Source organism: Arvicola amphibius, chromosome 18 (genome assembly GCF_903992535.2).
Source record: "Arvicola amphibius chromosome 18, mArvAmp1.2, whole genome shotgun sequence".
Lineage (NCBI taxonomy): Eukaryota > Metazoa > Chordata > Mammalia > Rodentia > Cricetidae > Arvicola > Arvicola amphibius.
In genome coordinates, this window is record NC_052064.1 from 28164240 (window position 1) to 28191745 (window position 27506).

Here is a 27506-nt window from a genome sequence, read left to right on the forward strand (position 1 = left end):
CCCAGGCGGGATGAGCTCACTGGAGATCTGGTCGGGATTCCAGTGTGGTGAAGTGAGCAGGAGACCGTGAATGGGAGATGAGACACCTTTAAATGATATCTGACCGACCAAATGTCCGGGTTTCCCTTGATGGGAAGTCAGCACCCTGTTGAGCTATTTCTTTCGTCGTCCCAAACTACCTTTCCCAGCCTCCCCCTTCCATGTTGCCCATCTTCCTGAAATCAATATTCAGTGGCTGAGTCAATGGCTTCCTTGGCAGAATTCTGTTAAATCTGGAGCTCAAATGTGTCTTCCTTGGCCAAGTGTTTGAGGTTTTAGAAGTAAAAAAACAATGAAAGGAGTTAAAAAGAAGACAGCAAAATAGGAAACACTCAGTTCTTAGCAATTGGCTACAACACAACTGTAAGTGATAATCGAATCCTAGATTTATTGATGTGGAAGGTCTTCTTTAGTGTTGTGGTGGCAAAAGCTCCTCCATGGCTGCTTCTAGTCTCACCTAATTCTGTCAATTTAAAAAATACCACTAAATACACTACTAATGAATAACGCATTTTATTCAGAGATCAAGAATAGGTATTTTGAATTAGATTTGGAAAACAGCATCCCCGACTTAATAGCAAATGCCTCTTGGGGCAAATACCAGCGATGTTGTATATCACTCATTAAATAAAAACTATGATTAACAAAAGCAAGAAATACTGGTTCCAAAGTAGGCCATCTAGTATATGGAAATAATCCTGATTTGCTACCGTCTGTGTTAATAATGTTATTGATTAATTTGATTTTAAATAATTTAAGTTGTTTTCACCTAGCTAAAGGATAATAGGGAGGGAAACTTCCTTTAATCAGCAGAAATACCTGCAACCTATCAGCCCACCCACTGTGTAGCAGCAGAAACCCTTGTTTCTAAGAGCATGTTTAAGACATTATTTATAAACTTTAAAATAATATCTTTCTTTATTAAGTCCTAAGGTATTCAGATAATTGAACGAATGCATTCCTAAAGCTTATTAAAAGTCAGGGTAGTAATTTTTAGCATGTACGTTGAAAATATAATTCTGTTACATATAATTAAGTGTACTTCCCTCTAACATAAGTTAGACAAACGCAGGCATCTCAACTACAAAGACTGGGTGCTAGGAACTAAATCTTGGGTTAGTTTGGAGGCAATTTGGAAAGAAATCTGATCCTAACCAGCAGAGGGCAGTAAAACCACCTAAAAGTTACCGTGAAGCAGGGAAACAGGTCAGTTTTCAGTTATGGAAACTGGATGATGCCTGCCAGGTTTACTCCCCAGCACGCGTTACCATGGAAATCGCTGCTCCATGCAGCACGTGTTTCATGCTCATCTTTCTACATGAATTCATTTCTTCACATTGTTTTAATAGAGAACGAGGAACATTTCAAATGTCAACACTTTTTTTTTTTTATAAAATAAAGAAGGATTTACTGAAATACCTACAAGCTAGAAGTCAATCAAAAACTAAGAAAATAAAAAGTAGATTTAAAAAATTCAGGAAAGTTGCCGGGCGGTGGTGGTGCACGCCTTTAATCCCAGCACTCGGGAGGCAGAGGCAGGCGGATCTCTGTGAGTTCGAGGCCAGCCTGGTCTACAAGAGCTAGTTCCAGGACAGGCTCTAAAAAAGCTGCAGAGAAACCCTGTCTCGAAAAACCATAAAAAAGAAAAAAGAAAAAAAATTCAGGAAAGTTTACTTTATAATATTTTCTACTGATCTCCAAATAAGGAAAAACACCGTCTCTCTTGCTTCACAGAGGTTGTTCCTATTCATCCCGTAGCTCAAGACCTGTATAAGGAAAATGACAGCTACTTCGGTTCATGCCAACTGTAAGTCAGAAAACAAGATTTCCGAACCTGCAGAACTGAAATTTTATGGACATGCGCATCTTCTAAACCAGTTTGGGTAGAAAAAAAAATCCACCCCAAACCAAAAACCCAAATGTGAAGTCTCTAGGGAAGAATATTTTTAACTCCAGATGGGCTGTTCAGAGAAAGGAATTATAAAATTGCACCCAAGTATGGAAGAGGGAGAGGGAGAGGGAGAGAGAGAGAGAGAGAAAAGAGAGTTAGAGAGAGAGATAGAAAGAGAGAAAGAGAAAGAGAGAGAAAGAGAGAGAGTTAGAAAGAGAAAGAGGGGGAAAGAGAGAGAGTTAGAGAAAGAGATCAAGAGAGAGAAAAAAGAGAGTTAAAGAGAGAGAGTTAGAGAGAGAAAGTTAGAGAAAGAGAGAGAGTTAGAGAGAGAAAAAGAGAGTTAGAGAGAGAGAGAGAAAGAGAGAGAGAGAGAGAGAGAGAGAGAGAGAGAGGAGAGAGGAGAGAGAGAGAGAGAGAGAGAGTTAGCACCAGACACCAAGCGACTGTGCAGGAAAGCCTGGGCTAAGCGGCTACAGTCGGCGTCCAGTGCCTACAGGCCACAGCTGTGAGGAAGGCGGTAAGCATACGTTTACTCCGTTCCTTTGAATGACCACACAGATCCCCAGGGCTCAATCACTGCAGCCCTGTCGGAGCAGAATCTGCAAGGAATCAACACGTTGCATTTATCTGAAAAGGCCGATCAGATGAAAAACCACAGGTTTACACCACAGCTCGTCAACCGGTTAATGATACCACAGAGACGGGGAGCTTATAGCAAAGACCAGCCCGGACAGAGATGTCAGGAGCCCCACTGAGTGATGTCCCTAGCATCGGAACTCAGTGGGGGATAGTGGTCACACTGTCGAAAATGGGAAATGAGAATCAGGGCTTGATTCATGGTTTGGCAGCCTCTCCACTGCACAGACCTACAGTTGGATAACAATAAACAAGCATCCTTCCAGCCCTCCGGGCACATGTGGTCCTTGTCCATCCTAAAATGTTGATTCTCTCCTCGTTTACAGAGAAAGTTGTGTAAGCCAAAGGACTCGACAGAGACGATAACATCACACATCAAATGAAGCTGTTGCCTCAGGAACAGCCCACATACTTCTTACGTGTTGGGAGTCTGGGGTCCAGCTCTCCTGTGTTACTGCTGTCTTACTTATCAAGACAAAGCTACTCCTCTCTCAACACACTGGGACATGAATAGGGGTGGCAAAGGTCAACAAACATCTTTTTAATTATTTTTTTTCCCCAAGGCAAGGTATCCCTGTGTAGCTTTGGAGCCTGTCCCGGAACTCATTTCTGTATACCAGGCTGGCCTCGAACTCAGAGATCCACCTGCTTCTGCCCCCTGAGTGCCGGAATTATGGCATGTGCCACCACCGCCTGGCTAACAAATGCCTTCTTGCTGTTATTTGAAAAGCATGTACTGGCATTCTTCTGTGCTGACAAATTTTACTTCAAAAAATACCCAGACACACACATTTGAACACACACATGTTCCCCTCCCCCATACCACAGGGTCTCATGTAACCCAGGCTGGCTTCTACTAGATAGGAAGTCAAGGATGACCTGAAACAATGGGATCCTCTGTTGGCCCCTACCTGCCACTGGGCTTAGTCAAAGGCATGCACCACGCTTAGTTCAACTGGGTTAGAACTCAGGGCTCTGGGCAGACCAAATGAACACTCAGCCAACTGAGTGACATCTCCAGCCCTGGAAGCCTTTTTCTTCCACGTATTCCAAGCGGTTAGTGGCAGAGACATGGGTTTTCCCTCCAAACACAGCACATGGCCATCTACTTGTCTCAGGCTCTAGCGACAGGCACGAGTCCGAGTCGTGTCTGTGTATAATCACAGGGGCTTTCCACGTGTCTCCCCAACACCAGCGTCTCCCCAACACCAGCTGTGCCTCATGAGACCCTTTCTCTGTACAGCATCGAGATTGATCTTTCAGAGATCCAAGTCGCCCCCACCAAAGAAACACATTCAGAATGAAGTTCCTGTGAAGCCCAGCTTCATTTCCAGATCATGGAAGCCTATATTCAGCATCCGTGAGCAGCTCTCCATGCTTACTTATAAAATACACCCAACTCCTCCCTGCTCCCAAGGCATTGCTTTGCTTAGTAAAGACGCTTCATGGTTCCTTGACGTTCTGTAACAGTGTGAACGTGGCTGGCTCCCTTGGGGATGCCTGTTGGCCACCCAAGACTCCCAAAGCCAAGCATGGTTGTTCCCCCATCCCTAATCCTGTTATACTGCATTATCAAAAGTCCTTTTTTATTCATTATTCTGCTTATCTATATCTCACTCTGCCTGCCTTGTCCACCACCAACTCTAGATTGTTCTAGGGAAACCACAGGGATTTAACGAACGGACAGAATGAATAAGCAAACAAATAAACAAAAATAAAAATAAACAAATAAAAGCTTGTGTTATCTCTGATTCTAAGCCCAAAGCGCTTCTCTCTGCGGCAGGGGAGTTTCTGTGTCTTCTGACAATTCTAAATGTTAGTCTATCCCTTCTTGTAGAAAAGCATCGACTCCTAGACTCATGCCGCACACAAGCTTGGGTTCAAGTCTGACTTCCCTGTGCCCATTCTGTCTCCATGCCAGTGCTACATCACTATACTGCTGGCCCAGCGTCAGAGATTGTCTCTAGCAATGACCACGACAGAGTCGCCGGGATTTTACTTAACAGAACTGCTCCTTCTAGCTAGACCGCTCTTGATGTCAGTGTTCGTAGGATAAGCTCCCCTTCGGTCTGCAGAACCCTTTGCAAATACATTCCCATCTGTGACCCCTCCCCTGTGCCTTCCTGGTGGAGTTACACACCCTCTGTTCCCGCGCATCCCTTCTGCATAATCATCAAAAAAACCCTGCAATGTTATTTTCAAGGCTTGGATTCCAGGATCCCCGGGTGCTGTCTCTATACACGCCTAGGACTTAGCTCAGTGCCTAGTGTATATATCAGGGAATAAATAGAAAGCTGGCAAATGTGCAAAAGCCTAAGTCCTCATGCAAGCTGTGAAGACCTTGCTACCTATGCTCTCTCTCCAATCAAGCCATTTTCATTCCAAGATAAACCTGTAAATCAGGACATAGTGATAAGCAAACCCAGGGAGATGCACACAGGCAGAAACACGTGATTATCAGTAAACAGGTACACAGAAAGTATGCCACAGACACCTCCAGGTCCGAGTACTACACCAGCGTCTCCTTTTCCCTTTGGTCTAGTCTGATTTTCCTAAGACGTTTGATTTGTTCTGCCACATGCAAGATTTCCCCCTCCCTTCTAACTTCCCTGTTATTATTATTATTATTATTATTATTATTATTCCTAGTTAGTAATGTGAGATCCTCACTCTTTAGGACCAACTTCGGGGTCTAATTGTCAGCTTCTAACCCACCAAGTCTTGCCAACTTTTGGTTGCTTCTTCTCCCGCTGGGTCCTTCTCTAGTTGAGGCTCCTCTCAGCTCACACCCTGAGGAATGGATTCTACCCAGCTGACTTCCATAAACAATCAAGAAAGCCTTTCTCCAATTAACAACTTCGGCAAAGCTGTTCCCTCAACCCTCAGAGTCTTATGGAATGACCTCCCTGGTAGGGAACTGGATGTGGTTCCCCCCACCCCATGCCAACCGCCATCCCAATTCCTTTACGGAAACCTAATCACCAATATGATGACATCAGGAGGTAACTCAGCGGTTATCTGAGGATCCTCCCGAGTAGAATTAGGGCCCCTGCCTTCCTTAAAGCAGAACCAAAGGCAGCTCTCACACCTTTTCAGGAGGGTGCAACTCATGAGCGATATCAGGCAGGACATCACCTGACTCCAGGTCAGCCAGAATGATCCTGGACTTCACAGCCCCCAAGATGGTGGAAAATGAACTCTTGCTATTCATCAGCCAGTCAGTTCTAAAGGGTTTTGCCTTGGTTTGACTTTAGATGTCTGTTCCATAGGCTAGGCAGTGGTTGTTTTAAACGCAAATTACTCAACGCAGCGTTCGGAACACACCAAGCGCTCGGGAGATGCTCTGATGGGTCCTAGGTTCAAAACGGGGGTCATGAGCGGAAGGACATTGGGGGGGGGTCATTGTCTTCTGTCTGTGGTCCTTTTCATCGTGTTCCTCCCGGTTTTGTTACTCACAGGGTTGGAATGCAGCACGGTGAAGAACTCTGGGCTGATGAGAAACTTCACAGGGGGAGACTGCAGCAGCAGCGTGAGCCTGGATCTGGAGGTAGAGTGGGGCAGGACGCTCTCCCGTCGGAAATCTACGCAGAGACCACAAAGACTTTCAGGACTGAATGATGCTTTACATCCCTTGCTAGGATTTCGGCTCCCTAAAAACGACATTTTTATTTGCCAAAGAATTCATGGGTAAACCAGACGATTCTTAATGGCACCACAATACACTGGCTATCATTTCTAGTTATCAATGTGGTAATGCATCCGTAGCTTTTTAAAGATGGCCACACTCCTGTTCCACTTTGACACACATTCAGAGGCTACGGTGGTTTGTAATCTGTTTGGCTTTGGGATCCTGTCCTCAGAACTCATAAAGGTTTAGTATCAGGAAAGACTTCTGTTGAATTTTTTATTTTATTTTGTTTTTCAAGTTTTCTTACCATATCTACAGAAGAACAAGAACTCTCCAAAAGATTTCTTAGGATTCCGTGTTCGTTTTCTCCATCTAGGAGGTTGCGGCTAAAGGCCCTCTCTTACCTGCGCTGGCCTGGTGGAAGTCAGCTTCCTCCCCTGCCCCGTCGACAGCACTGGTATTGTCCTCAGGCCTCTCATTCGTCATGGTTCTCCGGATGCTCTGATAACTGAAAGCATGAACCTGGAGTTACATTACAGCCGCCGGAAGTTGCCCTAGAACCCAAAGTTCCAGGCCTCTTGACTTCAAGTGCTGGCTTCCAGGCTCCCGTCCTCCACCTCGGGAAGCTCTCTGTTGCTTAAGCAAATGACACCGCATTGAAGCTCCGCCCTCCCATGTTTGTAGACCATTTTCCTGACAAATTAATAAAACGCAAAACAACTGTGTCCCTTAGCCAAAGAAAACCTATCTGTAAAGAAGGAAGAAAACAGGTTGATGTCCTACGACAATTAGCTTTTGGCAGAGAAGGCCTGACTGCTTTGAAAATGTTAGGTGCATAAGGCTACATGGCAAGGAATGTTGGGCTTCACATCCTCAATGTGTACGTTGGCCTTACTAAAATCCAATGCACCACAGGAATCACTAGGGTTATTTTCCTTCTACTTCCCCAACAATGCAAGTATGTGTGTTTATATTTTGTTTTCTTTTCCCCCAGGAGGAATCCAGCGCAGTCTATGACACACAGAACTCTGTGACAGGGACATCAAAGCTGAAAGCAGCCGAGGCTTCTCCTCTGCACCAGGGAAAAGCCCAACCACGAGACAGAGCAGCGAGAGGAGAAGGGGCATGCTCACCGCCGGTTCAGCTGTTCCATCTGCTGGATGGAGTTGGATCTCTGCAGGACCTGGGGGGCGGGGGGAGCGGTGGGCCGCTGCCACGTCGTGGTTCTGTTCACATGATCCACGTAGAAGATCCTGCCGTGGCTGTCAATGCGCGCCTCCCAGTCTAAAGGGCAGGAAGGACACCGAGAGAGATGATGATGAGGAGGAGGAGCTGGGCCAGGAAGATGGCTCATTAAGTTCAGCGCAAGTTTCCCCTCCCTCGCATGCTATAATTTGTGGCTAATAACACACACCTCGCTGCGTAGTCCGGCGTTCCTCCCCAGTCCACTTGGAAAGCTGTCGTTACTGGTTATTAAGTCTCCGAGGCAAGGAGGATACAGAACTCTTAAAGAATTTCTAAACCTAAAGCATCTTGTCATGTTGCTCACCCTCGTCACATTTTACCTGTAAGCACCGGTTTTCAGATGCAGGTGGTATCGTTTTTTGATAGTTTTCATATCGAAAATGGTACCGGTGTTTACTTTTCACCCAGATTGTATCTTTTTTTCTCTTCTCTACTTGCGCCCTTCTCCCTCTTCTCCTAGCTTAGCAGAAATATCCATGCGTATATTTATACACAATAGTGATAAATGTAGATTTCGGACAGAGAGTAAGTAGCTGGCTCGTCATCCACACACTTCCTAAGTGATCAACCAGCCCGATTATCCACACCTCTCAATCTGCTCTCTCCTGGAGAGAAACATGTTTCAGAGCAAGGGCAATTTCTTCCCTCCGACTTTAGAAAGATATGAGGCTTAAAAAGATTATTTAAATGTGCCTTAAGTATCATAGCAAGTGTGTTGGTCTCTGGAAACCAATGTATAAAGTGCATGTTTGGTAAAATCAGAGAACAGTCTAGTCTACAGAACCAGGTGTCCCCTCCTATGACTAGGTGGCCCCAGTCTAGACTTTAGAATCAGGTGTCCCACTCACTTGTCTAGATGGCCTTTCCCTATTTAAACCATCAGAGCATGGGCCGATCTTTCCAAAAGACAAATTTTCAGAATTTATTACCATTGGGAGGAAGACTTTACACAGGAAACAAAAAAGTCAGAGACCTATTCTTTATTCAGATAAAAAAATCTTTCTAAATTTATATTTCTGAGTAAATTAATTTAAAAATTAAGGAACACTTTTCTTTCGAGAAGTCCAATTGGTTCAGATTTTCTGGGTGATCACAGAATTCATCAGGAGAGCCCCAGAGCTAGTGCAGGAGCCCACCAAGAAGGCATGGGCTCTGCTCACACTACCTGTGGTATGCTCACTGGAAGTGAATGGAACATATACCCTAATTAAATCCTTAGGGTGGCAAAGCCTGGCTCTGCTAGAACCGACCTCACTAGGCCACCAGGGCAGATCATCACGTTAGCTGGGGATAGAGAGGCCTCTGATACTGACCAAGGCGCATTGTTACAACTGCCCCAGAAGAAAACAATGACTAGAGACAAAGTATCATAGCCTTTTAATGCAACCTTCTTCCAAGGTAGGATGGGTACAGTGAAGCTGCCTGTACAGCTGAACTCTGGGCACTGCTACAATTTCACCAGCAGGGCATTTCTGCAAGCCATGGTCTCATGCTTGGTTTGCCCCACGGACACACGGCAAGCAAGGCCGAGAAGCATTCTCAAAACCCCTTTGATCTGCCCTACAGTTCTGTTTCCTTCCGTGCACACTTGCCCATCAGACATTTCAAGAACCCATGTCTCCCACCTTCTTCCTATCTTGTTAGAGCTGGGGTAATCTATTCATTGACAGCATGTCAAGCCAAATACACATGAAAATAATTAGCATTTTCCCCACAAGACTGCTTATAGAATCGCTCAATTAAAAAAAAAAACAAAATAAAAAATAATACAGAATATGTCAGTTAGAGATCGAAAAGGAAGAGAAAGCAAAGTAGAGGAGTCAGAAATGTGGCCAAGCTTCCCAGATACGACCACGCTTCCCAGATACGCTGTTCATCAAAACTGGCTCTGACATCCGGGCAGTTAAAGCAGAAAGAAAGCACACTGCTGGATACTTCCCACATCAACGAAAGAAAGCTTCAAGAGCCCCGAACGTTCAGAGATGGGATTGTCTCCTTGAAAATAAGTAAACAAAGATTTACCTAACTAGATGTGTGTGCAGCCTGTTTAACATCTAATTAAGTGGGTAGCAAAATGAAGAAACCTGGAGGAAGGAACCTCCAAACACTACTGTGCCTGGTGCAAACCATATGAGAGAACAAATCATTTTAAATGCTAATAATTCTATAGAAAGCAATGGTCCTTTCATTTACCTGCCACAAAGACCAATGACAAGCCTATGAATCCTAGGAGTAAATTTGTCATTCATTAAAGACATTTTTAAATGTGCAATCGGAAGAATAAGAAACCAGAAGCACAAATTTGCTAAGAATACAGAATATTGAATGTGCTTTGAAGGCTGTTTTTACCAAGAGCACACCTTCAAATCCGCAACACTGCTGACTTGGGGTGGGTGCTTGGCATCGGGCTGGGAAAGACTGTTTGTGCTGTTGGCATCCTTCTTCCCCAAGTGGTCAGTATCTGCAGGACAGCTCACAACCCTCATCACCTACCACAGTTGCCTCCTATAAGAACGCATATGAGCCCTCATCTTACACCACCGTGGTTTCCTTTAGATGGATGCCATTAAAACAGGGATAGGCGGAGTTAGGAGGCAGGATCCGGATCCTCCCACTGTGTCTTCTCCAGCCACAGTGTGACAGAATGTGAACTATCTGGACGGAAGGAGCCTAAGGACAGGTGCGGGGCCGGGGGATGTCTCGGGCCGCAATGCAGTAAACTGGAATCAGAGGTCGGTTTCTAGCTGTCGGGTGCCGCACCCTGGCTGGAAGACCTTCAAAGAGCTACTCTGTCTCGACGGATCACCACTCCAACGGAAGATTTGTACTGCTTGTCTAAAGTGCAGAGTACGTGATCGGGCAGCAGGAGGGGTAGGACATCAGTGGCTGAGGACACGAAGGGGTTTTCTAAGGTACGGGTCGATTGGTGTGTCCTGCTCGAAAGATGGTAAGTGAATATACTCTTTGGTGTCCTATTTATTCCAATAAAGAGTTTCAAAAGTTCAAGTAGCTGCATACTTTCACCGTTCATCAGGGTTTTTGCTTTGTTGTTGTTTTTAAACCATAGTCTGACTAGATAGCCCTGGCTAGCCTGGAACTCACGACACAGATCAGGCTGGACTTAAACCCACAGAGATCTGGCTGCTTCTCCTGAGTGAGTGAGGAGCAACACAGGGCCTTCTGTCGTCTTTGATTTTTAAGACGTCGTCTTTCGAAATCAAATGTAGCTTTTTCCGTAAAAGTCAATCTCAAACTCCAAGGAATGAGTCCCTGAAACTTCTGAGATTAATTATAGTTCAGAGTCACTGACTGCTTTTAGGTCTTTGATTTGAAGGATGCTTTAACCATGAAAGTGCAAAACCACACACACACACACACACACACACACATACACACACCTGATGTGATGCCCCAGACTGCTCATCCATCCTGGGCCAGGGGTGGGGGGGTGATGATCTGCTTCAATTCCACACTGCCTCCCATGCATCAATGAGCTAGGCCAGTTACCCCAGAGCCAATGTGAAGGGAAAGGGGATCATTTTCGGGGGGTGGGGGCTATGTTAGCCATCCCTTCTTCACTTTGGTCTTCATGATAATGTACTGGGTGGCTTCAATCCTGGAGTTCCTCTATGTGCCAGCACCCCTAATCGCTCATGACAAGATACAGCACCTTTTTAAGGTGCTCAATAGATACTTAAGCCCAGGCTACTCCCCACTATCATACCCACTCCAAGGCCCAGAGTTTTCCTACTTCCTGCACCGGCTAGAGCATCTCACAGCCAACGAACGGAGGGCCACACGGTCTCAGATCACGCTCATGGACCAAAGCAGGAGTAAGTCCTTGAGAGGACCAATTGGTAGATCATTATGACAGCTACGCAATCAACACTGAGTTCAAGTCTGTGGCTGGATCTAGGAGAAGGGCTAGACCAACACCATCCTAGTTCAGACGGATGTTCAGAAACTATTACAGGCTGTGTAGACTACTGTGTGATTGGCTACAGTACTTAGCTGATAATGTCAGAGTGAGTCCCAACTGGGTTTTTATTAAATTCTTTTTCTTATTTCTATTATTATTTTGGTTTTTCAAGACAGGGTTTCTCTGTGGAGGCCCAGCCGTCCTGGAACGTGCTTTGTAGCCCAGGCTGGCCTCAAACTCTGTGATCTGCCTGCCTCTGCCTCTCAAGTACTGGGATTAAAGGCGTGCGCCACCATCACCCAGCTCCACTTGGGTTTTTTTTTAACTCTTTGAAGAGCAGTGTAAACTTGCCAGGTACTTTTTTCTCAGCGTATGGCAGGATATAATACAAGATAAAAATAAGAAGAGACAAGTTTGAGAGGCGTTCAAACCCAAAGTGTGCTGGTTCCAAGGCTTGTCCCTCAAGGATAGGGACAGTAAGGTGGACGCAGAGCATAGGGTGCTGCTCCTCTAGATACAGGTGATAGACAGGGCAAATCCACCTGGGTCACTTAAAGGAGGCTCACAGTCAGTGCGACTCCTCTCATAGGACAGACCTCCCCCAACAGGGTCCAGCTGCAAAGCCCCTCCCACAAGAAGAGAAAGGCGTGGCTCCCAGTTCTGCCCTCAAAACACAATATAATGAGGTTACAGCAAAATCCCCAAACCTTCTAATGTGGCCGGAGTGTTTCTGGCACCTAAGAAACAGCATGCCACCGCAAGAGCATCCTTTGTGCCTCGAGACAAGCGGCCAGCTTTGCCATCTGCCCACACACCTCGTTCCTCATCTAACCTCGGATCAGACTCCTGGATCTAGGAGCAGGGGTGGCTCTGAGTCAGCTTTTCCTAACACAGGACCATAAACAAGTTTCTGAATTAATCCAGCTTTGTGCACACAGGATGAGAATCACCCTGTCTGATTTCTGATGTGGGAGTCCCCTCTGTGTGCTGTATCATTGGTTAATAAAGGAACCGCTTTGGGCCTATAGCAGAGCTATAGGGGAACAGAGCTAAGTGAGAAAAACTAAGGTGAATGCTGGGAGAGCAAAGGCAGAGTCAGAGGGAAGCCATGTAGCCCTGCCGGAGCCAGATGGGACTTTAGCCGATAGGCCACAGCCATGCGGCGATACACAGATTAATAGAAATGGGTTAAATTAAGATGTAAGAGTTAGCCAATAAGAAGCTAAAGCTAATGGGCCAAGCAGTGATTTAATTAATACAGTTTCTGTGTGATTATTTCAGGTCTGGGTGACCAGGACAAGCAAGCGACCCTCCTACTACAGATTTCTATGCCTCCTTTGGTAAACTAGAGATAAGACTTCCTTAATCTATCTTTCAGAATTATTAGCACACAGAAAATTCAGGAAAGCAGGTGCCTTTTACAGTGTAAAGTACTGTATAAATTCTCTTATTATGGAAAACAGTACTTCTTTAAGTAAAACTGTCAGCCAGGCAGTGGTGGTGCAAGCCTTTAATCCCAGCACTTGGGAGGCAGAGGCAGGCAGATCTCTGTGAGTTCAAGGTCAGCCTGGTCTATAGAGTGAGTTCCATGAGGCTAGGGCTACACAGAGGAAGCTTGTCTTGAAAAACTGAGAGGGGAAAAAAAAGAAAAAAAAAGTACAACTGTCATACTTAAAACAATGCAGGGCTCGTAACCGAACCACAGATTTAAGTCAGAGACACAGCCAGAAGCAGCAGATGAAGGCCGGGTCAGGAGGGGATAAACAGCTGGTGGTGATGGTCAAGCGAGTAAACAGACTGTTCCCGAGAGCCATGAGAGTGGGGTACAGCAGCACTGTCATCAGAGGTGAACCCCCAGCCTCCCCGTCACGTGAGCCTGCAGACTTCCAAGCTGATTGTCACTGTGGCACGTGCATGTGTCTCGTTGTTATAAAGACATACTGTAAGATCTGAGCTTTTAAAACAAAAAGGCCCGGCTCTATATTCCTTTTGAAATGTCACTTGCTGAGTATGTGCGGAGACACGTCTCTCTGAAGGAATACTAGAAGTTCAGGTGGGACAAATCTTCGTGGTGTCAGATTGTCTCACCATCTTCAGACGTCCCTGCCCCCTCCTCCTGAAGTCCAGCACTGTACTGCTCTGAAGGATGGCAGTTCACGGACTTAAAATACCGTCTCTGGGGTCCCCAGCACCACTACTGGGAACAACTGGACAGGAATGGACAGGATTCGTCTCCTGTCTGCCGGTCATTCAGTAAACATGACATACGACTAAATCACTTTTACTCTTTGGGCTTATCCCCTTATTAAAATAACATGCCAACCGTCTGTCAAAAAAAATTATCCACCTAGTTCTGTTATCAGTGTTTAAATGAGGCCATGAGGCGTCATGAACAGGAATCTTAATTTCAGCAAGAAAGCATCTCTTTTAAAACTGTAAGGGCTATAAATATAAATATAAATCCAAATTATGCCCAACAGGTGCTAGTGTAACCGGATGTGACTGGAGAGTTCCCACTACCAGAACGCTCACGCAATGCTATGCTCCCTTCTTTCCCAACCCTCAGAAACTCTGGGATTGATCCCCGTACACCAACAAAGCTCTTGTACTCCCTTCGGATGCTCCCAATCCAGTTTGCTCCAATTATACCAAAATGTCTCCCAAATGGGTGAGAAATATGAGGATCTGCTCCCCCAATTACAGCATTCACATAACGATATTCGCTTTTCCTGGCTGCCCTCTCATTTAGAATAGTACCAGGGGGGAGTGACCATCCGGGGCAGCCCAGATCACAGCCTAGGTCATCTCCCAGACCCCTCCTCCTCCAGGACCCATGGGATGGATCTGTCTGTCACCCTTGTGCACTGCAGGGAGGCTAAGGCCTTAGCTAACAGCTGCTCACTTGGTGGGAGAGCCTCGTCCACCCTCTGGTACCGGCTGACATCCTGACGCACTGAAGGCAGTGACCTCAACGGCTGGTGGCCATTGGCTTGTGAACCTAGGATTAAAGGTAAAGAGTTACTTGAGTTGCCTATGGATTGCTTTCCTTTTTTGCATCAAAATAGGTCTCTATATGCACACACACACACACACACACACACACACCCCTAAAATGCACATCTAGGACAAATGTGTTGGGGTTACATAAACCCAGTAGATTGAGGCAGGAGGATAGAGAGTTTTACGCTAGCCTGGGCCACACAGCAAGACTCTGTCTCAATAAAAAGCAGGTACACAAACAACTGAAGATCAACCCCAAGGTTGTTCTCACGCTCCCTTTTATCTCCTTCCGCATGGATGTAGGGGCTCAGAAGAGGTGACCCAAGAGAAATGTCCCCAGCATGCCTCTTTCACTGACCCTCCCCGCCTTTAATGTGCTCATGTACTAACAGGGCCACAAAGTGACCATGAGTTGACGGAAAGCAAAATAGGAGTCGGAGAGAAAGAACATGATAACTTAGGCAGAAAAATAAATCACACAATAAGAAAATAATTCCCAGGACTGGGGTGCACCGCATTCACACAGTGCTTGTCTGGCACAAAACCTCAAGGCCACAGCACCATTCCCCACTCCAAAAGAAAAGGAATGATTCCTATCTGAGTCTTTGCTACGTGGGCACATAAAACTGTCCCTTTCCTTTTTTACTGCCCCTCTCCAGAGCATTTTAAATAAATCATTCTTGGGAGCCACATTCGCTAAGATTCAGGGCAGATTTTATGTCTGAACATGCCTGCTCCTGTTCTCCATCTTCACGCATTAGCATGACCACTCAACACAGCTGACCTTTCTTGGACCAGGTTTTGATGCAGAGCCCACAGCGTCTGTCCCAGGGCTTTAAGAAAGAGGGACTCTTGATAACCCCTACACATTACATTAAGGCAGGGGCTGATTCTGTATCTTATTGAAGACTGAAGACTGCTGTGTGCCAGGCCTCTTATGGCAGCAATAGAGGATCCAGGTTTCAAAAAGACTGACTTGGAACTGAGGGGGGTTCTATGTGCACAAAAACCATGTCTTCTCCCCCGGTTATGGGAGCGGTGAAGCCCAGGTCTGGCCTCCCCGATCTGGACTGGAAGGCCTGATACACAGGAGGCCTTCAGGCATCCGTAATTTGTAACCTGCTTCCACCTCTCCCTCCCCACCTTTTTTCCTTCTTTTTTGTTTTTTTGTTTTTTTGAGACAGGGTTTCTCTGTAGCTTTGGAGCCTGTCCTCGAACTTGCTCTTGTAGACCAGGCTGGCCTCGAAGAAACCCCAAAGATCCGCCTGCCTCTGCCTCCCGTGTGCTGGAATAAAAAGCATGCGCCACCACCGCCCTGCCCAGGCTACCTCTTCCCCTTCTTAATCCATTTGTTAATGCCTGAGCCCCAGGTGAGGATTCCACCTGTCCACTCACCTACATGTGCAAGCTGCATTATCATTTACAGGGAAGGAAACTTTAAAATTTATTTTTGAAGAGCCTAGCTTAAGCCAAGAGTCATGCTGTCTTCTTTATCCTACCTCCAGTGGCACCCTCCTCCTGGGCAGCGGCCCCTTCGCAGGCACCTTGGCTGTCCCCAGCATCCCCATCTTCCTGGGGCTGGCTCTCAGTGGCAGCATCAGGAGCAGCAGCAGCAGCAGCAGCTCCCTCCAGACTCTCCCTCCTCTGCCAGACCTCCCCCAGCTCCCCCTGCTCAGATAGAGCAGCAGCCTCAGCCCCTGGCCCTTCGGCTTCTCCTCCATTGGGCACCTGCACAGCAGGTAAGGAACCCGGAGTGCAGACAGACTCCTGTGACCCCTCTGCCGGGCCGCTGCTGGTGGGCTCAGCTGCACAGGCCCCGTCTTCCTCTTCTTGGGAAGAAAAGGCTGGGGTTTCTGGATATCGAGCACTCTCCAGAGATGAGCACCGGGTGTCCACCGAGGACAGCTGTGTGGTCACGCTGTCGTTGCAGGAGCTGTCAGCACCTTCCAGGTCACTCTCCCCCTCGGGCCGGGTGCTGGCCTCACTCACGCTCTCTGTCCTGGCAGGGTCACTGGGTTCTGTCTCCGAGGACACCTGGGAAGGTTCGGATCCCTGGTCCAGGGACTCGGTCTCACTGGCGGCTCTGCGGCTCCCTCCAGACGTGTCAGAGGCTCCCGTGTCTGCGCCACTTGGGGTCTGATCAGCCTCTTGAGAGCCTGACAATTCAGCGCTGCCCTGGTCAGCACCGGGATGGGGCTCTAGGCTGGCTTCGTTGTCATCAGGGGCTGCACTTGAGGGCAAGGAGCCATCTGCAACCTCTGGAAGGTTCTCTGGCCTCTCTTCCAAGGAAGCGACTTCGTGAACAGAGGCATCCTCGTTCTCGACGCGGTTGTCCTCCTCTGGCTTGGCCTGAGATGCCAGGCTCCCGGCATCACTTCTGGATGCTCTACTGAGCATGACCAAGCCCCCTTCCTCCTCCAAGGAAGACGGGTAGCCTAGATCTTGCTGGAACTCGTGGTCTTCTTCATCCGAGTCTATATGGAGCATCGCATTCAGCCTTGTGTCGGTGGGAAAACTACTCTTCAGTTTGGGAGAGGCTCCTAGGGGCCGCTCGGAGGAGGTGGCGGCCCCCGGCCTGGAGGGGCCATTGTGTTCAATAGCATCTAAGTAATCATTGAGGGAATCCTGGCGGCCTCTGGGAGGTGAGGTCCTTGAGGAAGTAGAGATTAGGTCCTCTGTGTCCATCTCCAGAGTAGAGCTAGTCCGGAAAGAATGCTTGGGGGTCCCATCGGCGGCACTGTCCTCAGACATTGGTCCGTTAGCGCAAACGGTGCTGTCGTGCTGGCTCCCGGGCAGATCTTCGTCATCAGAAGGGCTGCCCAGGTCTCCGTTAACAGTGTTGACTCCGAGGATGGTGCCAACAGCTTCGGGAGATGCATCTGGGTGAGAAGAGCAGCATTGGTGAGCAGGAGGAAGAAGACAGAGAAATCTATTGTCCTGACACTAACAGGTTTGCTGAGCTTTGTCATTCCATGCGACCCCGGGGCAGCATCGTGGGTTGCTAGGGTTCACTAGTCCTTGCTAAAGGAGTATCCTGCAGAAAGTTTGGGGCAGGAGCTGTAGATGCGCTTTCTCCTGCAAGAAACTTCAGCCTGGCTTCAGAGCGCAAACGAAGCTCTCCAGGGGCCCGTCTTTGCTAAAGAAACTTTCCTAAGCACTCTGAAAGACGACAGGCAATCACTGGGAAGCCATTTCAGTTTTTGCACCAGACATGAAACAACCCTGTTTGCATGCTAACTATCAACCGAGCGAATGCGGCACGTGCTTACGTGTTTGCACAGGCACCTCACCTTCGTGGACAGAGGACGTGACTTCTACTTTAAACTGGAGGTAGCCACTCACGTGGTCTGCTGGGAGCCTTCGGCCGAGGTTGTAGCTGAGCATTTGATCACTGCAGGAGGAGAAACGGCCGTTCATCCTGACTGTGCCTTTGCCTTCCTCCCACGGGCCTCCCCACACTCCATAGATGGCCCCTGGAACCTTCAGAGTTTTAAGTAAATACAGGCTCGAGCACAGTATGACCTGATGTGTTGTTATTCATTTGCACAAGTGACCCGGGGACACAGGAAAGCCTTGGTACAGGAAATATCAAAGGAGAGAGAGTGATATGAGAACACAAAACCAGGTCACTCCAGATGACTGCCCCAACTGGGTGAGCAGGAGAGGGTGCCCACCTCCTTTTCCTCACCAGCAAAATAAGGAGCAAGGCTGTTTGCTCTCCCTCTCAGGGGACCTGGCTTCCCACTGAGTCTCAGTTCCGCAATGAGCAATGAGCAGGGACCACATCCATCCCATGTCTGGCGCTAGAGGGGACCACAATTGGATTGCTCATTTTCTGGCCGGCCTTAGGCTGCTGGCTTTCCTAAAGATGGAATCATCCAGCTATTTCAAGCCCATGTCTATTTCTCAGATTCAGATGCAAGCAACTGCGAGTCAAGCGACGATTGACTTCTAATTAGAGACCAACAGAAAGGCTAATGAAATCACACTATTTCTGCGCTCACACTGCCCTCTACTGGCCGCTTTGGAAAGAGACGCGTCTGCACCACTGGACATTAGAGAGCTACTAGATAGCATTGGGGCTTTGGTAGATGGACACGTTCTTAATTTTGTGTTTTCAAGACAAGGTTTCTCTGTGTAGTTCTGGAGACTGTCCTGGAACTCTCTCTATCCTCCACCGGCCTTGAACTCACAGAGGTCCGCCTGCGTCTGCCTCTAGAATTAAAGGTGTGCGCCACCCCACCCGGGTGTGAATATCTCTTAAGAATTAAAAAAAAAAATGCATTTACCAATTGATAATTCACCTGAATTCATAGTCAAGTTCTTAGGCATTTCATCTATGACATCATGTTTCTTGTCCTCGATGGATGCTATCTAACATCTTGCTTCCCCATACGGAGTGTTCACTGAGTGACAGGCACACACTGCTGAGGTCTCTAGGGATATGCTGTTCTTTATGCCCTGGCCACTGGGCAGGAAGCATCAGCTCTGATTTCTAGCTAGGAGGCTCCTCAAGGGCCAACCTGGGGGGAGTCATATATTATCCTGCGGCAGAAGGCCCTGCTAGCACAAGTTCACTTCACGGTCTGCAAATTTGGGGCTGCTTTGGGTGGAGTTCCTCTTCCTGCTATTCTTCCTTGCGGGATACCGGGACGTAATGCAGCTATCAATACTCTCTTCCCAAACTGCACTAGAATGTGTGACAGGACCACAGGACCGCTATAATCTGCCTAGCAACAGGGATGCCTCTTTCTGCCCCCCCCCCCCGGCTGCAGTCTGGTATTCCTGCATTTAGAGAACACACACACACACACACACACACACGTGTACACGAGTGATTGCACGCTCGTGTGTGCACCCAGCAGCAGATGCTACGCCCTGTCTCCACTTTCCTGTCTTTCTTCCATCTCTTCTGACACTCAGTTCTCTAATAAGGCCACCATTTCCTTGTTAAAAGAGACTGATGGCTCCTCCCTTCTTCTGCCAAGAAATAATGACCCTGACGACGGAAGACTCGCAGAAGCAACAGATAGGGGGGAGAATGAATGCTTTGTAAGAGCTGAGTGTAAAGGAATGTGCCCATCCGTTTCCCTGACTCTCTCATCGCTAATACCCAATGTAGCTCTTGACTTTACTAGGCGCTTAATGTATACATAATTACCAACTGCCAAGTGAGAACCTTTACTAGGAAGAAGTTTAACTGAGCCAAGTCCCCTCAGCTCATTCTGCACCAAAGCCCCCGAGGCTGCAGATTCTCCGTGGAGAGTGCACTATTGTACATAGTGCCAGTGTGGGGATGTGGTCCTCCTCTTGGGCTTGTCCCCTCCTACTCTGACTCATCCTGCTGTGATATATCACTATGAAGCATATGCTATACGTTACTATTATTATAAAAATAAACACTAAAGACTTTCCCTAGGTGCCCGAGGCATTTTATCACTGATCAGGGGAACTGATAAGCATGGGACCACGTGTTTCAGGGAGAAGTCAGCCATGCCGTGAAAATGCCACATCGAAACAGATGCCTTAAAAACAGACTGGGAGTGTGGCTTAACCCATATAGCCGTACCCTGGACATTTTCAACTATTTCCGATAGCCACAGCTCGCCAAATAGATACTCAATCAACTGGATAAAAAGCAGCCATCAGGTTAGAGATATGGACGTCTCTATTGTGGCGGCAATGTTTTTAACCCGTGCACGGAGACACATCTCAGTCCTGATACTTCATGAATGCAGTTTGGACGTTTCTTCCATAGACACAGAACTGGGTCTGCTGACCCGGTGGGTGTTCCGCTCTTGAGAAGACTCACTCAAGCACGAGAGAGTTCATGGCGGTTTGGGTACCGACGAGATTTAGCTCTCCCTTGATCATTCTTGCTGTCAGTACACAGAACTGATACACATATATTATTACATGAATGAGAAAGGTATAAGATTCATTGTAGTTGAACCCCGCCATCACCTTTCACTGTTGATATGTGTTAAAATAATTTCAAAAGCTCTCAAAATGTGTCTTCTAGAAGCTATAATTATTTTCCTTAAAAATCACTGCTGTGTCTCAGCTTTTATCAGATCCAACCAGGCTTCCAGAATTCTGTATTATCGCTTTACTTTGTGTGGGCTGTCCAACCACAACGTTAACATACATCTTCAAGCCAAGCGGATCAGAATTCGTGAGGACCTCTGAGCCTCGCGTCTGAAGGGCTAGAGAGACAATTGCTTTCAGAAGAGGAAGCGGAAACCCAAGCGAACTGTAGAGGACGCGTGGGGCTGGGTTTACCACAGCAACGACTGCAACCAGCACTCAGGGTGTTTCAGAGAACAGAGGGTCTGGAGCCCCCAAATCCCAGCTCTACCACTGGCCTGCCAGCCTCAGATGCCTCCTCTCTGGGACAGCTGGCATCACATCACGTGCCTCTTGGAGCTGCCGAGGCTCCATGGGCAAATCCGTGTGCTATTCCAAGAGCTGACAAACGCAGCACCTCCTCATTACTGCTACCAGGACAGTGCTCACCCTAGGGACTTGCCCTGGGTGTCCCTGCTGCCACCACTACTGCGTATTCAAAAGGTTTCCCTGAGGCGCAAAATGACACACACAATGCTCCCGCTGAGCTATCCTAGAGTACTTCTAGTGTTGGATTTGCTGGTACCTGTGACGTAAAAAATACACTCTGCGTAATGGGCGAGGGCGAGTTGCATTTCTTTACTTTGGACAGCTCCCAGGAACAAAAAACCAAAAAAACAAAAACAAAAACAAAAAAAAAAAAAACCTAAAACGAAGGCCCCAGATCAGTTGGTTTCTGTGCTTCAGGAACAAAGGTGGGCTCCATGGATGGAATTCAGCAGGATAACATGACGGCCATATGATGCCCAATGAAGGGTGTTTTAGCGAGATTTCAACACGCCCCCACACGGACTGAACACTATGAGGTTTGTCACCGATGGCTAATTGGGCGAATCTTAGAGAGGGGATTGATAACCACCAGAAAGTGTGCCATTAAAACTGGGTGTTTTGGGTCCCGTACACTTTATTGAACACATTGAGCTATGTCCCAGTTCTTCTCAGCGAGACACACCCCAGGACCGCCAAGCGCTACTCTGGCTGCCTCAGCACAGACTGAGCTCCAGGTCCCCCATAGTGAAAGCCCATTCATTACCCGATGGCTTGACGCTCCAGCAGCCTCTGCACCGGAATGGTCAGCTTCCCCAGGAAACGCTTGATGATGGGGCGGCTCTTGGCAAATTTGTCTTTGATTTCGATTTCTAAGACATCGGTTAGAAGTGCAAAGAAGGAGTATTTCTGAAACCAGAAACAGACAACACGCTGGCTGAGAAGACGCGTGGGACCTTTTCTCGCTTAGACAGACACTGCTAGCCTTTGAATCCGAACGGCAGAGGCCACGTTCCCAGCTTCTGTAACTCCTGTCCTTGCTTAGGAACCACCGCAAGTGTCACAAGGATTCTTAAAATGCAAGCTTAAAATCTGAATGGTAACAGACGTCCCTGATACACTTGGCCGTCCCGGTGGCAGCCTTGGCTTTGTGTTGGGTGGGTGTATAAAGCCAGGCGAGTGAGTGACAGGAAAGAGCGCTCTTGCTGGTTTTGTTCTTGTAGCTACCACGGGCCTTCTAGAGCTCACCCTGAAAAATACTTCCTATTTACTAGGCTTCAAGACACAGGAGGTGGGGTGCCGTAACTTTAAAGAGTCATAGAGTCGTTTGCCATGGGGAGAGCACGGTGTTTTAGAACAAGTACAAAAAAGCATACGCAACGACCTGTCACTCAAACAAACCCAAGACGGCTCAGGAGGCGGGGCTTCCTGTGTTGGATGGGCATCATAGGGAAGCCCTGAGGGAATCTGTGAAAGGGGTGCCGACTTCCTGAGTGGCTCGCCTACCAAAGATCTGAACTCATAAAGAGCATTTGCTAAAGCCCATAGAGAGAAACTTTAATGTGAGCGGAATATGTGCTAGTCCAAAAGATAGAAAACCTAAACAGAAGCCAGTCTTTCCCCTTTTGTCCCAGGACCTGCTGGGCTCTGCAAGGGAATAATACTGTAACTCTCCTGTTCTCGAGGAAACTTTCGTATGTTTCGCTCCTCATGAACTTTTTGCATTAGTTTTTAAAATTTTAAGGTATCTATTTTGATTATTAAGCCTTCAGCATCCCACTAAATTGCACCGAAGAGTGAACCCTTCGCCTCTCTTATGGCATACGTGGCTCTAACAGGAAGGAAATAGCTCATGGGCAGTGCGCCCTCGTCAACGAAACCGGACATCTGCAGCCATCTTGCCCAAGCCCATTAACAACTCAAGGCTGCACAGAGTGCAGAGAGAAAAGATGAACCTGCCTCTCAAGTACCGTCAGGCACAAGACCCTCCGCCCGCAGCCCCCCGGTCTGTCTTACCTCTCTGTGCCAAATTGGATTGGTGGTGTTGCTGATGATGGTGGACCTTCTCTCCTGCCCGTGGTGGGCGCACGTTGGGAAACTGCTCTTCTTCCCTGGCTGAATGGACATCTTAAGATAAGGGTCGGGATTGAAGAACATCCCTTTCTTGAGCCCAACTGCCCTGAGATCTTTAAAGAAAGGGGGTCGGGAGAAGCGGGAAGAGGGGGACAGGCAGTAGGGAAGGGGAAAGTACAGAAGAGAGGAGGAAGGAGCCAGACATCCCAGTTAGCACGAGACTCAGGCCTTCTTAATGAATCCAAAGCCCTAACCAGAAAGGGGCTAGTGACGCAGACTGTGTGCACACAGAGAATGAGTGGGTCGCGGCAGAAAGCCAGCAGGAGGATCTCCCAGGTGGCAAAAATAAAGCCAGCCCCTTTTCGTGACCCCCATGCCCCATACATCCGGAGCCCTTAGAGTCCCCATGCCTGTGGGTCCCCACCATCTTCTTCATGGTGGGGTGTGGCTGGTCAGCCACAATGGAAGATAATCTCTGTACAGAAACTCTCAATGATCGGTTTATAAAAATATTTTCTTTCATAAAAAGACCCACATATCTAAAATCACACATACCTGTACTATATATGCATGCATGTGTGTATCTATGTGTAAGTTTGAAGCAAGTCTAACTTGAGATCAAAATTTAAAGTACACATTCATTTGTGATACATCCTAAATGTCATCCATCCTTCTATAAGAACTCTAACACGCGAGTGCCACTATTTTTTAACAATTCTTCACTTATTTTTCCCATAACCTATAAAGCAAATTAAATGTTCTGGGAATATCTTACAACTTACCTTATTTTCATAATATGTTTTACGTGACATGAGCTGCTAAAAGTCATCACTGAAACCATCTCCGCGAGGAGGCATTTAGATTGTCAGCTGAACAGGCACACGCATGTCCAGACCTAATGCTGGCTTAGCTGGGCCCACAGCACCTTCCCGAGACTCTGCAGGCTAAACCATCTTGAAAGCTATGAACGAGCCTGCGTTTGTACGTGGCTCAGATCAACCCGGAGGTCTGGACCACTCTAGCTTGGACAGCGATTATGCACAGGGACACCCTTGCCTTGCCTTGGCTTGGGTTTTATGTATCTCCCAGAGCTCACTCTTCAGAAGAGATGGGCTGGGGCACAAGAACGCATGGCCTAGATACATGGGATGAAAACAGACCAGGGCTGTCTAAGGTCTCAGCTGGCAGGGGAAGGGATGGACAATACATCAGCAAACAGGGAGACGGTCAACTGTAAGGACCCACGCTAATAGCACTGCCTGAGATGCAGATTGATTGCTGACCTAGAAATCAGCAGGAGAGGGAAGGGACAAGGGAGGGTTGAGTCAGGCCCTCTGTGAAGCTGCTGTCATTATCCCAGTGAGCCCACTTTCCATACTTCATAGACTATCCAGTCTTTATTAAGTGCAGATTTTCACTTGACCGACTGCACGTTTTGCTCTGTTGGCGTAAAGCAGCCTCGAGAAGAAGACGCAGCTCGCATGTTGATTTCCTTGCCCTTCTTGAGTATCCCTGCCTCCGACTCAAGACAGATTGACAGCCTCTAGATATTGAGTTCACTCCCAAGCAGGGGATTTCCTTGAAGTCACTGAGGAGTAATGTGGCCAGAAGCAGCTGCCACAGAGTCTGACGGGGCCAATTCATTCACAAACAACCCTCTGAACACAGAAGCATGCTGCCAGCAGATTACAGTCATGGTGATAAAAGACGTCAAAGCCAGATAACCTTGACGCCAACTCTTCCCGCAGCGACACGCTGCACAGATGAAGGTGTCTTCATTAACACCGTGATAAATGGCCAATCACTTGCAATCCGCTGACCCAGTCCCTTCACTCCCTGCTCCTGCGGCTCCTTATTTTCCTTGTTTCCCTGTTCATACACTCCGCATCACACAGCAGACCAAAGAGGAACTCGAACCCCCAGAGGCACCCGTGCTAGATATCCTGGCTTCAGCCTTACTTGGGTAGGACTGAAAACACCAATCAAGACAGTTTATGCCGAGGCTGTAGAGTTCAGGTGTCTGGGCTTCTTCTTTGCTTCTCCTCCGATGATCAAGCATAGAACAATTACAGGCAGCTATTCCAGCCTGTCAATCTTTCAGATAAATATGTTACCCACTGTCAGCCTCCCGCCGTGCTAATTGTTTTAGAATCAACATTATAGAATCCATTTTTCCCCCTCCTGTGATTTTTTTTTTTTACACGTCTCGGTACGTGCGGCAAAAGTCTATCTAGAAGAGGACAAACACACCGCAGGCAGCCAGCTTCCGTGGGAACAGTGGTGGGATGTGACCAAAGCAGTTAAACTTTCTAGATGTCCTAGAACTTGTCTCTTATTCTCAGGAAGACGCCCTATGATTTTACTTTCCGGGTAGTAATTCTCCTACACTGAGTTAACAGCATTCCCTCTGAAGTAAAAATCGATACGTGACTGCCATGTTTGAAGTGATATACATCAGCCAGACACATAGTTCAATAGCTCTAAACCAGGAAGTCAACAGAGCATAGCAAACCATCATTGGGTAGCTAATTGTTACCAGTTGCCACCAGGGCTTCAGGGTCTATAACTCCCTATAACTTCCCAGGTCTAAAGCAGGAGCCAGCGGGAATCGGTTTGAGGGCAAACGCTAGACAATGGGGCTTTAAATTATCTTCTAATTACCCAGATCGATACTTTTAAAAATCCCAAAGATCCCAAGAAAAATAGATATACTGGCCCAATCTAAACCATAAGCCACCAGGTTACAACTTCTGAGATTCGCCAGGAAGCTGAAGGAAGGAAAGGAGACCCTCAAATTAACCACCCCACAGGAAGCAAAAAGGACGGCACCAAACTAAACTAAAGAAGAAGATGGCCAGCCTGGTCCTGAAGGGACCAACCATCACAGCGTGGGGAGGTGGCTGACACCAAGGATCGCCTCTAGAGGCTGATGCTCATTCACACTCTTTAGGCAGAGAAAACGGAATCTAAGTTAAATCTCAGACCGACTGATTTTTTTTTTAAACAGATCCAGATAAACTTTAGACCTCTAGACTTTGTATAAGTTACCACCTAATTGTCCACTTGTCTATTTGAAAACTCCGACCCAAGCACCGACTTTCTTAGCGCATTCTTGGCTCTATAATCACCGATTCATTCTCACTAGGTCAGTGGCTTCCAAACCTTTTTTGGACAGTGCTCCATGTACAAAATAAATTTCACTTTTTCATGTTGCAGCCCGGTGCACACATACATGCACACGTATACTTCCCCCCCCCCCAAAATGTCAATTTGTGTAAGCTGAGGTTTCGTCAAAACATCTTTCCCTTTGGCCGTAAGCCCCAATTATTTTAATGCTAGTTTCAGCTCAGTCAGCGGCAGGAGGGTGGAGGAGGGAGGAGGGATGCTTTACCAAACAGGAAACCATTATCTTTTTACTTATTAATATTTTTTTAATTTCATGAAAACAGCCATCTGCTTTATGTGTAACCTTCACAGAAAAAGGCATGCCTTTCACGTTTTTACTTCAAACTTTTTCTTTCTCTAGAGGAAGTAAGCACATGTGGTTTTAAATCCCCAACGCTCTTTGGCAGAGTTATTTAATAGTTTACACATGCTGTCAACAACCTCACATACTCACACAGTCCTGCTTTCATGAGGAAACTTGCTAAAAAGAGCACTTTCTGAACATAATCATCACCTAATCTTATCATGGTCAGATACATACATGACTTTCCAGAAGTCTGAGCGAAAGAACTCAAAATAACATGGTTTACAGGTCATCTATGATGCTGTACAAAGAAAAGACCATGCCTTCCACTGACACTGTGTGTCCTCAGACTGGAGGCTGCACTCAGACACTTACCTGACAAGGTGAAGCTGACGAGCTTCCGAGAGTGCAGACTTCCGGAAGCACCCCCTTCCATGCCTTCCGCCCCCATCTAAGGAGAAAAATGGGTGTGAAATTTCATATGGGGATCACGCTATCGAATGGTCCAGGGAACTTTATGGAACTTTATGTGTTTGGATATACAATGATATTTTTTATATCAAAATGCATTATAGTGCATGTCTTCAAAATTTCAAATCTTAGATATGCAAATATTGATTCCAAAATACAGGATCAAAGCTTTATATTTAAAGTTGATCTTTACCCCATTTAAAAAAATACAAACTTTGAATTCTTTCCTTTCTCTGTCTCTCTGTCTCTCTCTCTGTCTCTGTCTCTCTCTTTCTTTCAGCTTTTTTGAGACAGGTTTTCCTTGTAGCTTTGGGCCTGTCCTGAGACTAGCTCTTGTAGCCCAGAGACAGCTGGCCTTGAACTCACAAACATCCACCTGCCTCTGCTGGGATTAAAGGCGTGCACCACCATCATCTGGCGAAATCTTTCTTAATATAATCAACCTACTCTATCTATTGTAAGTTCTGTCTTTCCCCTTACTACGAATATGGTTGTTTATGATATACATTCCTATAAGCCCAGCACTCAGGAGGATGAGGCAGGAGAGTCACAAATTTGAGGCCAGCTGCCTCTGTCTGTCTGTCTGTCTGTCTCTGTCTGACTCTCTGATGTGTGTTTGTATGTGTGACGTTGATGGCAGCAGTGTTCCTGTTATATTTGAGACAGGGTCTTATGTATAGCTCAGGGTGGCCTGCTTCATTAGAGAACCCGCCCCTTGAGAGGAGATCATTCTTAATAATTG

At 47.1% G+C, this 27506-nt stretch overlaps 1 protein-coding gene across 2 annotated transcripts in view; it reads right to left on the minus strand.

The window, feature by feature from the left end:
- The window catches only part of Hecw2 (HECT, C2 and WW domain containing E3 ubiquitin protein ligase 2), a 176112-nt gene that overhangs the window by 89959 nt on the left and 58647 nt on the right, over positions 1-27506 (minus strand). For both annotated transcript variants that reach the window (XM_038315559.1, XM_038315560.1), the window contains exons 4-12: positions 26669-26744; positions 22768-22937; positions 21518-21660; positions 17649-17749; positions 15858-17237; positions 14261-14356; positions 7328-7478; positions 6599-6702; positions 6023-6147 (exon numbers count right to left, since the gene is read on the minus strand). In XM_038315559.1, the coding sequence (XP_038171487.1) occupies positions 6023-6147; positions 6599-6702; positions 7328-7478; positions 14261-14356; positions 15858-17237; positions 17649-17749; positions 21518-21660; positions 22768-22937; positions 26669-26744 (2346 nt within the window). The remainder of the gene's footprint in view (positions 1-6022; positions 6148-6598; positions 6703-7327; positions 7479-14260; positions 14357-15857; positions 17238-17648; positions 17750-21517; positions 21661-22767; positions 22938-26668; positions 26745-27506) is intronic.